The 19,254-nt window shown below is 36.2% G+C and overlaps 1 protein-coding gene across 1 annotated transcript in view; it reads left to right on the top strand.

The window, feature by feature from the left end:
- Positions 1-17,719, top strand: part of LOC145675624 (coiled-coil and C2 domain-containing protein 2A-like) — a 302,517-nt gene extending 284,798 nt beyond the window's left edge. The window contains exons 24-27 of the mRNA XM_081746169.1: positions 4,076-4,351; positions 5,751-5,989; positions 12,164-12,293; positions 16,262-17,719. Coding sequence (XP_081602295.1) covers positions 4,076-4,351; positions 5,751-5,989; positions 12,164-12,293; positions 16,262-16,450 — 834 coding nt within the window. The 3' untranslated portion in view covers positions 16,451-17,719. The remainder of the gene's footprint in view (positions 1-4,075; positions 4,352-5,750; positions 5,990-12,163; positions 12,294-16,261) is intronic.
- Positions 17,720-19,254: the final 1,535 nt, after the last annotated feature.

The following is a 19,254-nucleotide window of genomic DNA, read 5'->3' as shown; positions in this document are numbered from 1 at the left end:
CTTAGGATAAACTGGATGTACAATTGAACAACGATGAAAAAAACACAAATTGATTTTTATATATACCACCATAGTAGTCAAATGCAGCAATTTTTCGGACAAAATAATAAAGAAAGCCATAGCTATCTCAAGTCTCAATAGACAATGGGGTTCAACTCAGCCCTATCTGGTCGGCCCTTTTCAGGAACAAAGAGGACATTCAACAAAGCCATTTCTCGTAGTCACAAGAATAGACAATAAGGAGCCAGCATCTCTCAGCCAACCAGAAGCCAGCATTTCCCTCAGTCAACCGAAAGTCCCATTTATAGGTCCGCCCTTAAATAGTCATCATGTTTACATACCCACATCTTCGGTATCATCATAATGCAAGTGCTCCACGGACCGAGAGGGCAAGCTGCAGTCCACGCGACCGCGCAAGAATTATCGTCTACAGCGTACAGGAGCAGTGCAAGTCTATGGAAGCAGGATAAGTGAAAGCACTATGTCTGCATAAGACTGTTAAATCTCAAAGAAAATTGATTGATACGTTTGACTAAGATATGGCTAAGGGATCGTGCCGCTCTTATAAGAGTAGTATCATCCGGCTCTTATTGGAGACATCTTACAAGCGAGATTTCCCTTCTGAACAGTATTGACGTTAAACAAACTGAACGGAGAGGTTTAACTATATGCTCTCCTGTCCCTCCTGAGTGACCGAGCTTACAGTAGGCAGTCTTGCATCTACGGACCTTGCCAACAGTCGGAGACCAAGTAGGCTAAGTTTATCTCAGGAGGACGAGACTCTAGTTACACCTACACACACCTACAACATCGTACCTCTGGATACCTTGCGGTGTTATACCAAGGGGCTGCTTACACCAAGACCCATTTAGGTTCCTATTTAGGTTCCTAAGGGGCCTATTTAGGTTCACGCAGGAACTTAAAAAAAAAAAAAAAAAAAAAAAAATATGGAAACGCCACGGAACACAAGGAGTAGAAGCCTTCTAGGCAAAAACAGACAAGAGATGTTACTCGTAGAAGACCAACCACCAAAAAGAGAAAAGCAAAGGACACCTTTCCTGCTATCGCCAGAGTAGTCGGTGCAAAACATTCCTGCAAGGGAGCTACCTTCTGAAGAAGACTTGCCCCCAGAAGCTACTTTCTCTCCAGCTACGGAATCACCTAACTCCTGCGAAGTCATCTACACTACGGGATCGAAACAACTGCTTACTTACTAGTAGACGAAGAAATACTCAAAAATGGCTGAGAATAACTGCTGCTACACAGATGTGCCCATAAAACCACACTCACGAAGATCGCATAACCAAGACAAGATACAAGAAAAGGAGAGATATAAAGATGAACAGGAAGAAGACAGAGAGAAAGGAAAAGAAAACTATGCTATAGAAAGAAAGGGAGTGCTATCCAGGGAAACAACTACACATCATAATCAAAAGGAAACTCAACAATCAACAGACAATATTGGTCACAAAGAAAAATGACAAAAAGTTTTTCAGTGGCCATTTTTACGCAGATCCAGAAGACAGGGCCACTGGTCTTGAAAAGAGTGATTACACAATGACTTCCCAACAGAAAAGTGACAATATATCAACTAAACCGCAATAATGGAGTGAAAATAATCTTTGGAAACAAGACGGACAAGAGATTTCTAGACGGCTTCCAAGCAAAAGCACATGCACAATGGCTCACAAATGACTATGTGAAAATCAACAACTCCGACAAACAGCCACAAGGAATCTTCACGTGCGTTGTTAGGGGCGTGCAGGTATATGAAGAGACTGCTGGAATCAAAAAGGACCTCACTGAGGACCTTTAAAGCTAATAATTACAGAACCGGAAGTAGCCGATGCCCAGACAGGCCATTCCAGAACGCCGATAATCAGATCAAAAAGGTCATCACACCACCTACAACCAGCCTCAACGCAGCAATATAAAAAAGGTAAAGAACACAGGAACCAGTAGTGAGAAGCCTAAATATAATGAATTACTCAAACCCAGTCTGCTGAATGACCTATTCGAACAGATTACAACTGAATTACAAATATTAAATATTGGTGAGTAGCACTCTTACTCTACTGCACAAAGACGAACCACAGGGCCTAATAAATATCCTAAGAAGGAGCACGGAGGTCTCTTCAAAAAAAAGAATCAATATTGTTTGTTCATATTATATCAATATCAACAAAAATGTTTCAGCCAACATAAATAGCGGATATACCAGAAGTAATAGAAACAAACTTAACATATGGTTCATCAATCTTTAAACTTCAGGGTATACAACAACAACAACGGCACAGAAAGATTCTGGATCAGAATGACCAGAGAAGATACAGACATGGAGGAAGCGTATCGTACATGCAACATTACAGAACTAGAAGACTTCATAAGACACCTTAACTAAAAGTTCGCAAACAGATTAGTAGAATCAAATTTTTACAAGGAGAGTTTCGATGAAGCAAAGATCACAGAGAACTCGGGAACAATAATCGAAACTATAACCAACCTCGCAAAACATAATAATAATAATAATAATAATAATAATAATAATAATAATAATAATAATAATAATAATAATAATAATAATAATAAAGTTTTTCAATTGAATTCCATGTTGTGGGCTTTGCCTGTCCATCGCGTGTATGGGCGTTCAATCTGGATGATCTTAAAGAATATGATTCAGAACTACCTAAAATGATTAAGGCTGCCACCAATATAAAATCCTATCTATACAAAATATAATATACCCTAACTCCCAGAACTTTCTGTCCGCAATAAACACATGAACATAAAATATACACATTGGACAAAGTAGCCGTTTAAAATCCAGACGTCCCGCCCCCTTTCGGGAAAACAGACTTCACTTGACTTGACTTGACTCCAGTCTCTTCATCACAATCCTTGAAAATGAATGCAATGATTGCATTCGAAACGTCGGATGTCAATACCTTCACCTGGCTGATAGGTGACTTACTAAATTTGTTTATTTATTTCTAAAAGGCATACAGGAGCACAATTCTACAATTGCCTTATTAGCATAATATTTTTAATACAATACCATTATTTTATAGGAAAATAGGCAGGAAAGGAAAATAAACAAGCTTCAAAGACAAAAAGAGAAAAGATAAAAAATACAAAATACGAAATACGATAAAGTAAAAAATAAAATAAATGTAAGTAAAAACATTTTCCTACAACTTGTATATATATTATAAATGCATTACAAATATTAATTTCAATTCATTATTTACAATGTCAAAAAATGTTCTCAATACGTATTGCATATAAAAAGAACATTGCAATAGTGTTATGGCATCTCCGGCTTGATGACGAAGATATCAGAGGAAAAACATCCTTCTTTAAAAGCATTGGAAAGGAGATAACTTGGAGCCTACAAGCTAGGTACCATTCCGACATTTGCCTGGTGCGAATGAAGAAAAACTTCTCTCGTGATAGCTGATCTGCAAAAGTTTTTTCACACCTTCTTCACTATTATTATTATTATTATTATTATTATTATTATTATTATTATTATTATTATTATTATTATTATTATTATTATTGAAATTTACATCTGTGTGAACGGCCTCAGCAGATACAGAATTTCACAAATTAACTGAAGGTCTCACAGATGGATTGAATTGGGAAGTTTAATGAAATCTTGCGTAATTTTCTGAACATTTTCAATAACTTCGCGCTCATAACTCGGAAAGGAAGCCGCTTTCGCCTTCGGTGTAAAAAACTTGTTTTGTATGTTTTCCTGTCCACTTTCAACCCCCATATATATATATATATATATAGATAGATAGATAGATAGATAGATAGATATATAGATATAGATATATAATGTTTGTGTGTATGTGTAACAAAAAATGTATGGAGCGTATACCCACCTAAATAATTAGCATTACATCACTGGGTCAGACTAACTCCTGATCGCTAGGCAAGTACGTGCGTTATTTTGTTTCTTGTCTGTGAGCACATGATTAATGGGACGTCAAAAAATGACAAGAACTTGTGTGGTTACCTTGTACTTAGATTTTCTATCCCATATACATAGAATTTTCTTTCTCCACAGCAAGTTCTCCAGCTTCTTTCTGGCGACTCGGAAGACCATGCAGTTCTTTTGACGTGCTATTTCCTTCACTTGGGACGTAAAGTGTGGTTGCTTCTGGGTGCTGGTATTCCTGATGGACCTACCGCTTATGTTCTTACCCATGAAACTGGGTTGAGTGGCGAGAATGGACCTACAGAAGATTATTGGATATGGGATCCAGTCTCTGGACAACATTATAGTGTCCAGGATAACTTTTGCCCGTTGCAGAAAGTTTGGTGTCTCATCAATGAAGAAAATGTAAGTTTCAGTTTCAGCTTGCTTCTGTATGTCATAGACAGCGTGTTTCATTGATAGATTGAGACATTTGAAATTAAATGATTTTTTTTTTTAATTTTAACTTCCCACGGCTAAAGAAGATGGATGATTAATGAGAGTGAATGATGATAAAATTACATTTTTGTGTTCTATCGAGAGTCTAACCCGAGCCCATATGCATGAAAGTAACTGAAGTAGATTTAGCCGGCCTACAAAGTAGTTTCTTTTTTTCTTTTCTTTCTTTTTTCTTTCCTTTCTTTCTTTTTCTTCCTTTTTCTTTCTTTCTTTCTTTCTTTCTTTCTTTCTTTCTTTCTTTCTTTCTTTCTTTCTTTCTTTCTTTCTTTCTTTCTTTCTTTCTTTTTTTCTTTGTTTCTTTTCTTTCTTTCTTTTTTCTTTCTTCTTTCTTTTTCTTCTTTCTTTCTTTTTTTCTTTCTTTCTTTTTTCTTTCTTTCTTTCTTTTTCTTTTTCTTTCTTTATTTTTTCTTTCTTTTTCTTTCTTTCTTTCTTTCTTTCTTTTCTTTCTTTTTTCTTTCTTTTTTCTCTCTTTTTCTTTCTTTTTTCTTTCTTTCTTTTCTTTTCTTTTCTTTTCTTTTCACCCTCTAAGCAAAGGGGAATTGGTAGAAATCATGCATTTCCGGTTTCAACTTTCGATTACTATAGAATAAAAACGGTAAGAGGTAGCGAGAAGAGGTTTCTTGAAATAGATTTACTGTCCCAAGAAAAGGTTTCACTCCCGCTCTTTATCCCTTTACTGGTACTAGAACCGGTAGTAGACATTGTACTACCATTTCCGGTTTCATCGATCTCTATTGATCAAAAATGGTAAGAGATAGCAAGATACGGTCTTTTAATACGAATTCAACGTCCGAAGAATAGGTTTCATCTCCGTATTTTGACTGTTCATACCGGAAAGTGTTATAAATTACGATTTCCGGTTTCAGTGCTGATTGTCGTAGAGCAGAAGCGGTAATTGATGGCGAGAAGTTTTTTTTTCTTTCTTTTTCTTTTCTTAATATGGATTCAATCTTGCAATAATAGGTTTTGCTTTAGACCTTATCCTTCTAGAAACACCGGAAGGTGTAGAAATCAGCTACAACCTCTGGTTTCAGTTCTGATCCTCTTAGAGCAAGAAAAGCAACACAGAGTGAGAAATTGTTTTCACATTTAAATTCAGCATTTCAAGAACAAGTACCTTCCCCGATCTTTTCTCTCTTTCGCAACCGGAAGTGATAGATTTACTATTTCCGTTTTCAATATTCAATCTCCATAGTTTGAAAATCTACTGTAAATCCACAATATGAAACAAAATCCACTTGTTTAATATTGTCCTAATGATTCCGATGATTCATTACTCAATTAGTGTTTATCTCTTGTGTTTTAGATTTGGGCTAATGTACAACGAGAAGAATTACCATGTCGGATGAGGTTTGATGTTAATAGGAAGTCTGATTGGTGTCCTGCTTTCGGTAAAACTATCCAAGCCCCACCACCAGGAACTGGCAGTGTACAGCCGTCATTATTACAGTATAAAGTAACATCACAGTCCGTGACGCAGCAGCTTCAAGATCGTATTGAGAAGCATTTGCGGGATAATTTGATGAGATGGAGGCGTACAAGCAGGTAATGTTACATATGCACAAAGATGAGAATATATAATTAATTTATTAAAAGTATTTGGGAAAGTCAAAAAGTAAGTTTCCCTCCTCAGGCACATTGTTAATACTAGATATAAAGACAAATACTACATATATGTAAAATAAACTTACATCCTTCCAATATTTTTTCGATGTAGCCACTTCTTCTGTTGAGGCATTTGTCTAGATGGAAAATTTATTTTCAAAACCCTGACGATAAAACATAGGATCCTGACCAGAAACTCATGTTTGGACGACATGATTGGCATTATCATGTGATATGAATCGTTTGCCACTCAGATGTTCTTTCATTTCGAGAAAGAGATGGAAATAGGACGGGGCCAGATCCGGACTGTACGGTGGGTGCGAAACAATTTCCCAACCCCACCGTTACAGAAGATTCAGTGTGGCATAAGCTATATGCGGGTGTGTGTTGTCAAGGAGCAATTGTACGGTCTTCTCTAGCTGTTGAGTCATTTTGCTTTAAATACATCTTTTCAGTTTCTCTAATGTTACCTCTCAGGTCGCAACATTCAATGTGTGATTAAGGTCAAAATCCACAAGAGCGCACCATGGATTTCCCAAAAGACCATTGCCATCAGTTTGACAGGACTGGATGATATTTTGAATTTTGTAATTGTTGGAGATCGTGGATGTTTCCATGCTGTTAACTGCACTTTTGACTCCAGGCAGTAGTAGTAAACTCACGATTCGTGTACAGTAATGATTTGGCTCAGGAAATCCTCCCTATGTTCACCAAAGCAGAGGAGATGTGAAAGAGATACACTAAAGTGGGCGTGTTATAATGGTCATCTGTCAGTTGTCGCAAGTGGTGCTATTCTAATCTTTTAACAACTGGTGGTGGCCCGAAAGTAAGTATACGGTACCGTACTGATCAGCTCATTGCATTTTATATAATTTCTTATAGTTATTTATCACATAGACTTAATTTCTTTATTATTTGTTCTTAATGTATTTTTACTTATATCTTAAGCTCGGAAGAGGCGAAGTAAATAAACCCATAAACTAGAATGTTATACTTGACGATCAATGCAGGGGTGTATACCTACTTTTGGGCCACCCTGTATATATATATGTATATGTATATGTATATGTATATGTAACCGGTTGTTAAAAAGAGAGAGAGAGAGAAAGAGAGAGTAGGTGGATAGGTAGATAGATATGATCCTCTTAGAAAACAAACCATACAAGATAGACAAAACCAAAATTTTTATTGAATACCACAAGTGACAGATAGTGACATATACAGTATCCTAATACAAGGTGGTGTGTCAAAATCATGTAGCACTTCGAATATATTGAAAACGAATTGTCCAAGATAGATGGTTAGCAAAAGACATTGGAAAGACCATCCAGCAGTGGATCGGTAATTGACGATAATGGTAGGTATGTGTTCCAAATATAAATAACCCTCACCACTACATTCATGTGATCCCAGTTCTCATTCTTGATATTAGGAATAAACGCTTATACTTTGCTCTGAGAGATCGTATGTTTAACCCTATAGCTATAAGAATTTTTAAAAGCAAAGACAAAATAAAATTGACCGTTTCCCAATCCGCCAGTAATCTTCTGATATGCACAGAGCAAAGCAACGCTTTTTAAATAGGTCATTTGTTTTTGGCTGTAAAAAATTTGTGTCCAACAAGCTCTTCCTTCCAGCTGCCTGTGTGTGTGTGTGTGTGTGTGTGTGTGTGTGTGTGTGTGTGTGTGTGTGTGTGTGTGTGTGAGTGTGAGTGTGAGTGAGTGAGTGAGAGTGAGAAGAGTTTATGACTCGGTATAACGAACGGTTCTGCGAACTCGAAATATTTTAGCAACCGTTCTAGCGAACCGGCTGAATTGCACCACTGCCTTGTCGCGGAATTCATCTGCTGTGCACTTTTCTGTGTAATGCACCTGTTTGATCCATTACAGCATTTTATCTGTTTTTTTTTTTTTTCTGTGTGCGCCTTTATTCTTCATGTTAACCAATTTTAAATGTTACTAATTATGGTTAATGTTGAGTTGGAGCAATGAATTATACTAATCTACCTTTACAGTAAAAGATGATGTAAAATTTTTCTGCACCGTTGAAATGCTGGCGAAATTGACAGTGAAATCAATGCCTATTTTTGCATGACTGTTGAAATTTGATCTTTGTATGTTAGAAAGAGAGTTTTTGATACATATATTTAAAAGAAAAAGTTTTTTTATATATATATATATAAAGTGATAATTATTTTTATATATTGTTTCTGGACATAGTGGAGTAGCATAAATAATGTCCAACTGAATCTAAACGTCCGGTGTCCGTAAGGATTCCATTAATAGGATATATTCTTTCCTCTTATTCTCACATTTGATGCATGTCATATCAAGAACTTAATACCAAATTCTGAATTAGCTCAGACATATGGCGATAACAGTTACAATTTTAATGTCGATATTTAGGTGCTGATTCTATTCTATAAGGTGTTGGCTTTAAATTGATGTCATTTCGTGTCTCATAGTCTGATGTGTTTCATGTTGGTAACGGAGATCATCTGTGAGATATTTCGTGACGAAGATTATTAATTATAATTGATATAAATATTTGATGAAGTGAATTAACGGATAAATGTATGGAATAATATATCTACGATAATTATATATACCAATGACGAATGTAAACATGAGTTGTATGTCACGCATTCCTGAAATGTTCTTTAGCGCCTAACCAATTATTTAATCATACGTCGCGTCAGAAATTGTTTACGTCATTAACCTAATTGGGCTAAGTAAAGAGTAATCTGTTTGTATCGTAAGTTGCATTAACTCTTTTATTTCCATCTTTAATATAACTGCAATTATAAGTATTCCTGATGTATTACAATGCTTTGTTTTCTTCTTCTGGTGTGGCTTTCCTGCGTAGTGCAACGTATCTGCAGCATACAGTCCGATGCTTGCAATCTGGTGAAGCAGATCACTTTGTGCATCAGCCAGCAAATATAAGAAATCCAGAAAGAGTAGCATTTCATCTGTATTCTAGACGTTCGTGAACAATGCCGCACGTTGTGCCGTGTGACAAATTAAACTATATTTCCAGCTCTGCTAGTAATACTCGGCGATTCACCCGTACAGCCTCTTCAATTGCAAGAAGGACCTCTGCTGTCATACGTGGCCTCCCGTTTCTTTGTTCATTTTGGACACCAACGCGACCACCACATCGCGTTGAATTCGCGACATCATTTATGGTGCACTGTTATCAAATTCACACCACTCATTTATGACAATTTTTTATGAATTTTGAACTTATTCTGGCTCTTTTGCTCACAAAACCCGGAAGTAAATCACATTTTTTTGTAGCATCCACACAGAAAGCATAGTAGTCAATGTTTGTACATCTTATTCAGGACTTGAGGTGAAACCCGATTCTGCTGTCACAAAGCAGTCAGCGTCTGAATTTCGTTTTAGGGAGGTCATAACTTCCTACCTGCAGTAGTACAAAAGATATGTATTAGTAAACTTGACTTTCTGACTTCTTTTCGTATATCCGTTTTCTAGGTGTTTACTGTAAAACAAAACAAGTATATATATATATATATGGGGAAGTGTATCGCATTACTAGGCATAATTACTAAAGCAACCCAAACATAACATTTTAGACACATGGTTGCTACTCTGCACATGATTTTAGTTATCAAAATTCCAGATAAACTAATTTTGCAAGCACAATAAATCATAATATTATAAAAATAATAAAGCTTAAAACATAATGTGTAAATTAAGGGAAATTGCTGGAAAATGAACTCTTAGAAAGCCAGACATTCAAAAATCCGTATTTCAAAGAGAAAGATGTTTTCTTAGCTTCCTAGAAATTTTGGACTTAAGAATGTAAAAATATAACTGAAATTCTGTGAAGAACAGGACAACAATTAAAATAACATTACAGTGTGGTGAATTTAACGGTTTCATGATCAGACGCTCATTTGGACTTTGAATTCTAAAAGGTAGTGCCCGGCTGAGGAAGATCTTGAGACTCAACTAGAACTTGCAATAAATCAAGCTCTTCAGGGTGGTGCAGATGAAAAGACTAGATTAACTAGATTGTCATTCTTAAGTATTTCTTTGCTATTGGTGGCGCGGTGGCTCAGTGGTAGAGCGTTCACCTCCGGTGTTTGGGGTCCCTGGTTCGATCCTAGTTCGCGCCGTGTGGACTTTGTGGTGGACAAACACCGTGCTCGTGGGTTTTCTTGGAGTTCTTCCGTTTCCTCCCACTTTCTTCATTCCACCATTTCACTCGTCTCCTTTAGCCTAACCGGCATAACCGTAGGACGTTAAACTTAAAGATTTCATTTCATTTCATTTTCTTTGCTATTGTTGCGGTGTATACTTGTATGACTTTATAGACAGAATTAATTTAATTTATGATGTTGATAAAGAGTATTTGATTTCAGCTTATTAATATTAAAAAACGGCTACATATGAAATACTAGTAGAATACCCGTTCTTCGCACGGGGAGAACACGTTTCATTTTGGACATAAAGAGATGAATTAGGATTTAAACGGAATCGGTTCGTCTCACTGACCCCGTAAACTATGGATTCGGCACTAATAGCTGTAATTTTCAATCAATTATATCCCTCCACCAAGTTGCAGGGCTGAATTTGGATTTAAACGGCATCGGAAGTGTCACTGTTTATCTCAGAGACCCCGAAAACTATGGATTCGACATTAATATCAGTCATTTTCGATCGTTTTTAAATATCTCCCTCTCCCCTTGCCCTAAGTTTCCCGTGAAAGTGAAATAATAAAATGCATTCTAGGCCCGAACCTCATCTACGTTGAAAATTTGATCGAAATCGGTCGGGTTGTTCAAGAGGTACGAAATTACAAACATAGTCACTTTTAATTTTATGTATTAGATTAATACTCTGGAAATTCAGTAAAGAAGATCACGCATCATTTACATTTATAAATGAAGTATCTATAGTGGTAGTTGAAGTGGTCAGTATTCCATGTATGGGATATCGAATATGGATTGCCACCATTAAAGTCATCGTTACCTGTGAAGGTATTAACGGATTGATTCCCTTAATGAACTCGACCGAGACAATGGCTCTAGCTGTCTTAAGAAAAACAGATTTCAGAAATTCGCTTTCGTTCAAGAGCTATTTTATTGAGTAACAGAGATACGTACATGCTAACATTACAATCTCATAAGGCCCACTATCGTGATCCTAATAACATTACAGTCTTATAAGACTCACTAGCGTGATTCTGATAACATTACAATCTTATAAGGCTCACTAGCGTGGTCCTAATAACATTACAATCTTATAAGACCCACTAGCGTGATCCTAATAACATTATAATCTTATAAGACCCACTAGCTTGATCCTAATAACATTACAATCTTATAAGGCCCACTAGCGTAATCCTAATAACATTACAATCTTATAAGACACACTAGCGTGATCCTAATAACATTACAATCTTATAAGACACACTAGCGTGATCGTAATAACATTATAATCTTATAAGGTCCACTAGCATGATCCTAATAGCATTATAATCTTATAAGACCCACTGGCGTGATCCTAATAACATTACAATCTTATAAGATCCACAAGCGTGATTTCAGATAACATTACGATGTTACAAAGTCACTAGCGTGATCCTAGTAACGTTACAACTTTATAAGGCCAACTAGCGTGATCCTAATAACATTACAATCTTATAAGGCTCACTAGCGTGATCCTAGTAAATAGACAGAAAACAAGGTATATAGGAAAATATTTGCATTCCATTATTCATATTAAAATCAAACTTAAATGAAGCTTAAGAAAACAGAATTTGCAAAAAGATAAATAAATAAAACGTAAAAAATTATAAATAAGCAAATAAGTAAATAAATATTTAGTAATTAGTTTTGTCACAGTTAGTTTAAATTAATACTCGTCGTTAATGTGTATTCCCCAAGTCCAGAGCTAGCTAAACAACGCGCCATCTTATTCCAAGACAAAAATTAAAACCAATCAGTCAATAGCTTTAGATGTTTGATTACATCAATAGCGATACAGCATTCTCTAGCATCCTTCAAATTGCATGACATACTACCATGTTATTGTTAATATAAGCTCTGAGATATATTTATTACTATGAAAATTTAATTTTCAGGACAATGTGGAATAGATACTGCATTGCTATTTTGCGGAAACTGCTACCTAATTTAGAGAGTTCTTGGAATGGTCACGTCCCAAGCATAGAACACATTCATGAACTTCAGCATATTTTGGGCTCTCACAAGGTAAAAATTATTATGATTAGTTTTTTTTTTTTCTAATTTTTGTTAATGTGAATAGTTCGTCTAATTTTCAGTTATAAGCGTTGACGTGATTTTACGCTAAACAATATCATAAATAGTTAAACGAAGCCATTATATTTAATTTTTGTATGACTGCTAAGAATTTCTAATCGAAATAATTCATGCAAGTTTCGTTTATAGTTTGAATTCAATGTCAGTGTTGTGAAATACAGGGTTTTCATAAAGTCTGGACGGATTTAATTTGCTTATAATTTTCATAAAAATGCTCATAATGAAATCAAATAAAGTGTAAACGGTAGCGGAAGGATTAAAATTTTAGTTGGCAACACTGTTACCGTATCAAAGATGGCGTCGGTGAAAGAGAAAGCGCAATGTGTTCTGTGGTACGCAGAGCTAAAATCAGCAATTCTGGTGTGTCGAAAGTTCACCAAAGAGTTCATAAAGCCGGCACCGACTGAGAGTGCAATCCGAAAGTGGCATGCTAAGTTCTTGGAGACAGGAAGCGTCCTGGACCGTCCTCGAAGTGGGAGGCCGCCAACATCGCCTGCAACAGTGAGCAGGGTAAGGGAAAGCATCATCAACAGCCCACAGAAGTCGATTCCTAGTGTCGCCCAGTTGGAGGTGTGGGGGTGAATGAACTGAGCTGGTGCAGATTACAGGTAAAAATTTAATCCTTCCGCTACCGTTTGCACTTTATTTGATTTCAATATGAGCATTTTTGTGTAAATTATAAGCGAATTAAATCCGTCCATACTTTATGAAAACCCTGTAAGTTAATTGTTGTCCAGTGTTTTTCTCATGGATTGTGTTACAACTTACGCATTTCTCATGGATTGTGTTACAACTTACGCATTTCTCATGAATTGTGTTACAACTTACGCATTTCTCATGGATTGTGTTACAACTTACGCATTTCTCATGGATTGTGTTACAACTTACGCATTTCTCATGGATTGTGTTACAACTTATGCCTTACGCATTTCTCATGGATTGTGTTACAACTTATGCATGCTATAACTACAGTATTGGCCAGAATGGATGACTCACCACAAATAGGTGTTATGCTCATGAATAGACAAGAACAGTCTCATTTAATACGGATGTACATTGATATAAATGATACACTTCAGTTTGAAAACCCATACAAAGGATACATTTCCGTGATAGAAACACAGTGAAGTATATATACACTCTTGAGAGTAAGTTCAATATTTGGTGTGCATTTTTTTCTTTTCTTTTTTTTTTTTTTTAATTATTTTTATAACACAAATTGCATATGAGAAGGCATGGACAGACAATTTTTCGCAGTATTTTGGTGTAATTTCTGTAACCCAGACGTGTTTTGTAGTTTTTCTTAATTGAGAAACACTAAACTGAGGTTATTTTTACTTTTCGCTTTAAAATTACCCAACAGTTCTCGATGAGATCCAGGTCAGGACAGTTTCCGAACTAAGGTCCAGGAATTTGAAACTCGCTCGTTTCAAACCATTCCTAAACAGATTTTGTCTTGTGGCATGGAGCTCCATCATGTTGGAAGTGGGTGTACTAGTTAATCTCCATAAACACTGGTAACTTCTCCTTAAGCACCACGAGGTAGACAGTTCCATTCATCGATGTCCCTTCAGGCATGAACCACAATCCACATCTTCCTTTAGCAGAAATTATACCCCAGACCATGATTTTTGCAGCATTCTTTACGGAGGGAATGATGAAGCGTTCAAAGTCCCTTGTTTAGGAGGCTGTCGTATGTGTCTGCAAAAGACATAAAATTGCGATACTTGAGTCTCGTCCGAAAACATAACTCTCTTCCGTTGTTCAGCAGTTCATCCCTTATACTTTTTACAAAATGTCAATCAGTCGGCAATATTCTTAACCGACAATTTCTGTTTTTTGGCAGGCTTATAGGATTTGAAATTGAAACGTAATAACCTCCTGCGGATTATCCTCTGGCTAGATAGATTCCCATCTTATGGTAAACCAGTCTGGACTGCTTCGGTTAATTTTCTGGATGACTTCTTTGCTGCCAAAAAATATGGCGTCATCTATACGCTTAGTTGTGAACTTTTTGTGCTCTTTGGGCTTTTTATAGCCATAATTTCCAGTGGTTTTGAAATTACTTATTGGTCTGGTAACTTCCTTTTGTGCCAGTCGCAGTCTGGTAGAAATTGGGCAGTACTCTAACCTTCTTCACTCAAAATCTTTGTGTGCGCATTCCCAGAGAAATTCTTTTCCCAGGGATAGTCACTATTATTACCCTTCAGCGAGAGTAGAAAGGGAACCAACACTCGTTGGGTACAGACAGTACAATCTCTAGATACTTATGAGTCACCCACTATGAACAATTAGTAAATAACCAACCTAGCAGATGACACTATCACGTGCAAAAAGAATGCCCATTGGGTGATGGGGGGAAAAAAAAACCTAGTGAGTCACCATTCTGGCCAATATTGTACATACTGGATGTTTAGTAGGAAGCATATTTTTATTAGTTGAACGAATAGAATAATTTGAGAGTACACGAATCGTGAAAAAGCCTTGCCTAAAATTGATTTTTGCTTTCCTACTTATATTTTAGCATTTGGTAAGAGGAAGCTGCAGAGCAGATTTGTTACTTGTTATGTACTTTAGATTTACATTAGTTTGAAGCATAGATGGTCATTTTGCACTGGGATCGCTCGCACTCACTTCTTTCAACTGGGCTTATGCTCACTTAGGTTCTTGCTCACATTTCTCAATTGAACTCGCGCTTACTCGGACCCGCGTTCACTTCTCTCAACTAGGCTTGCGTGCACTCCGGCTCGCATTCACTTTTCAACTGGCTCACACTCACTCGGGTTCGCATTTACTTCTTTCAACTAGGCTCGCGCGGGTTTGTGCTCACTTCTCTCAACTAAGCTCGCGCTCACTTATTTCATTGGGACTCGGCTCATTCGGGCTTGCGCTCAATTATTGAGTGCGAATGCCGAGCTTACGAGCGTCGGGCTCGCCAGTTCGAACACTTTTGGTCTGAAGAAGTTCGTGATCATAGGTTTTGTCTATTTTAAAGTGGTAATACTCACTTTAAAGTTTATGAACTAAATTGTGAGTGCGATAATACGTATATTGTCAATACTAAAGATAATAAAATAATTAATGAATACATAAGGGATTCCAAAAGAAGAAAATGCAGTCATTTTAGACGTATCGAAACATTTATTTAGGCATAAATATAACAAATTAATAACATACATATTTTTATGGAAATTAACAGGGTTCCTACTGGTCAGGGAAGTCAGGAAAAAGCCAGAGAAGTTCAGGGGAAAAAAACTGGAAATCAGAGAAAGTCAGGGAAATTTTATAAAATATATGTTTTTAACATTAATTGTACACCAACTTCAGCTTAATGATCACAGTATGCGACATTGCTCACATTTTTATGGGAAGTAAGTGGAATGCACGTATGAGCAATTGATTACTATTTGTCTCCATAGAATATGTTTTCATGTATAAATATTCACCCATATTTATGCGTCAACGTCATCCGACACCTGTCATGAAAGTCAGGGAATTTGCCAAAAGTCAGGAAAAAGTCAGGGAATTTCTTGCCAAAGGTAAGTGAAAGTCAGGGAAATGGATTTCTCCAGATCAGTAGAAACCCTGATTAACTTCACAAACAGAAAGGAATACACTTGAGTCATTGTACCTTCCCTCTAAAAATCCGAATCTTAATACCGATAGATGGAAAACTTGAGAAGTGAACCTGCAAATTAAGGTAGAATTCGAACATTCTAATGAGTTCAGTTTCAATGCTCTTCCATCGGAAATCGAACCTAGATACCACGAGACGAGTGGGGTGGGCTACTTTTGAAACTATTTCAAAAATATAGAAAATTTATAGTTAATAAAGTATGAAAATTTCTAATTGTTGCGAAATTTTTATATTTATTGCCTAATCTTTTTACACTTTTCAGATGTGCGGCTTTCCGATTAATCTTCCGTATACGAATATCGATGCCATAACGGAAGCTGTAAAAGCCACAGGAGTTCATTATAATGAAAGTGCAGATGTTGAGTTTGCTCTGGCTGTGTACATCCGTCCATATCCTAACAACGTTTTATCTGTATGGGTTTATGTGGCGTCTTTGATAAGAAGAAGATAGCTTGTAATAGTACCTGGCTTTGCCTCCTATGCCAGAAAGGTAAATGTTTTTTATGCGTGTGTGTTTGTTATAAAAAAATAATTCTCCATTCGTAAATGAAAGTAGCACACAAAACCGTGAAGACAACAACCGTGTATCACTTAAAAGAGAGAGAAAGATAGCGTGAATCGCAACAAAGTAAAAAAGGCGTGGTCTACGTGAAAAGTTCTGGTAATAACTGCGCTCTGAATCACTAATAAGGAGCTGTTTATCCTGTTTGAAGTGTAACGACACCTCTGGATCTTTAAAATTAAATGCATACCACTACTAAAAAGCATTTCACGAAAGTAAAAGGTTAGCACAAATATATAATCTACTTTTACGTTGTGAATCGATAGCTCATCTAGATAGTATCTGAGGTAAAGAATACCGTGTACTTTTCTACTTCGAACACTGGATATTTGTACTCCCATATTGTAAACTCAAGGCAGGAGAGAGAAATTGACAATACACAATTTCCTCTTGGAATACCGTATTAGACCCTATAAAGCATAATCTCAAATATAATAAGACCCCAAGATTATTTTGCTGCTGGAAAAATTAAAACAAGTAGAATAAAATCATTTTCTAATTGGTCTAGAATAGGTTGGGAAATTTGAATTATTTTCGTATCGACAAAGTAACACAAGGTTTAGATAACAGTAATATATATTTATTTTAATTATCCAAACGTACAGTAAAATTTAAGTTGAACAACAATAAAAAAAATGAAACGACAATCATTTTACGCTGAAATGAATTGTGAGACAAATGTCTCTGAATCTAAAGGACTACTATTCCTTATGTTGTTCCACAGCGAAAATCTTGGTCTATACTTTGAATAACAATGTTGTGAATTTAATCAAAATTTGACAGTTGCTGTAATTTCTTTAGTAGCTACAAAAAGTTATTATATAAATCACAAGCAATATTTCTTATTTTTCATTTTTTAAAGATGGGGATTCTAGGTATTCCTATAAAAAGATAAATATGCGTGATATCTTAATTCTATCTTTCTCATATAACCGTATAGTGCACAATTTATTTGGGGCATAAGACAGTATTTCATTTAACAACCATACGAGGAGAAAGTATTGAAATAATTACGCTAGAAAAATAGATAAATTGACGAAGAGGGGAAAATTAGATGATTTCGAATGTTTTTCGAATGTTAGCAAGTCATGACCAGTGGCGTATTTACGATTTTGTTTCGGGGAGGGCTTTGCTAACTTTCGGGGGGGCTTTGCCTGAAAATGTGAAAATTCTGCAAGATATTTCATATACTTTACTATAGTAAGTAAGATTTCGTGGGGGGGGCTTAAGCCCGGAAGCCCCCCCCGTAAATACGCCACTGGTCATGACTATTGTTTAAATGAATCAAAGATGAAAGATAGCGAAAGTTTTGGTTTCAACAGTGCACTGATATAACTTGAACTGTCTACTTTATACTAAAAATTTTCTACACCTGTATATAGATATAAGATAATAGCAATACCCAATAATAATACAAAACCTTATAACATGAAACAAACACAATCATCTATACTCGAATATATATAATCAATAATCATATATATATATACACAGAGTGGCCCAAAAGTAGGTATACATTACCGTACTGATCAACTCATTGCATTTTGTATTATTTCTTATTATTATCCATCAGGTAGACTTAGTTTCTTTATTATGTGTTCTTACTTACATTTTAAGCTCAGAAGAACCGAAGCAAGTAAACCCGTTATAAGTTGCTTAGTTACGGATTAGTATTTTTCCTAAGAGCATTTGCACACGTCCCCGGCAATGCCGGGTCCGGCACCGACAATGCTGGAACCGGAACCGGGGCTGCTTTGCACACGCGGCCGGCAAAACCGGTTCCGGTAGTGTCGGAGCCGGCGCTGCTTTGCACACACATCCCGGTAATGCCGGTGCCGAAAGGTAGTTTGAGTTTGAACGTGAAGGAGAGAACATGAGTCCAGCAATAAATAAACGATATCTCCTTGCCTTGCTGTACTTACAGCGAACAGGGTGTCTATCGGTCACGAATGTCACGAAAAAGTCACGAAATCAGAAAACGGTTATGAAAGTCAGGAAAAAGTCACGAAATTTAGCTTTTGGGTCACGATTTTTTTAAACTGTACAAATGTAAGTACAGATTGGAAAATTTTGTTCTATAAAACGTCAAAATTCACCACCAAAAAATCGGGTCGGGTTTAGACGCTACCAAATCGCAAGCAAAGTACGTTTCTATCGCATGGATGAAAATTCGATCTAATTCGCAACCAAATTCAGTCTTCGAAAAGTTAGAAAATTTTATGATTTGGTAAAGAAAAGGTCACGAAAAAGTCACGAAATTCCATTTTGAAAGTTTAATAGACACCCTGGCGAAGAAAGAGGAAACAAAGCAGCACTAGAAAGATTTTGATCCATCCATTGTTGACAGTGCGCAATGTGGAAGGTTCGTTTTATACATTATCAGAAAAGCTGCTGAAATATGATTCGAAATTTTTTAATTACTTTCGCATGTTTAAACAAATGTTCGATTTCTTAGTACAAGAATTAGTAATCATATTCAGCGCTGTTTAGAAGATTTTTTTTGTTTGTTTGTTTGTTTGTTTTTTGCAAGAGCCATGAATACTGACTGTTCTGACTTGAATACACACTGACTTGAATAAATGAAAGGGTCGTTCAATATCTGAGAAACAGCTCAATGCAAAGAATAAGGTTAATTGTATTATGTCAATCAAGTGACGTAGGAGCATTAACGTCTAAATTCCCAAATATCTTTT

The sequence above is a fragment of the Thermobia domestica genome, chromosome 18, assembly GCF_964235325.1.
Source record: "Thermobia domestica chromosome 18, izTheDome1.hap1.1, whole genome shotgun sequence".
Lineage (NCBI taxonomy): Eukaryota > Metazoa > Arthropoda > Insecta > Zygentoma > Lepismatidae > Thermobia > Thermobia domestica.
The sequence above is the reverse complement of the archived record's forward strand: the minus strand, read 5'-3'. Positions and strand labels throughout refer to the sequence as shown.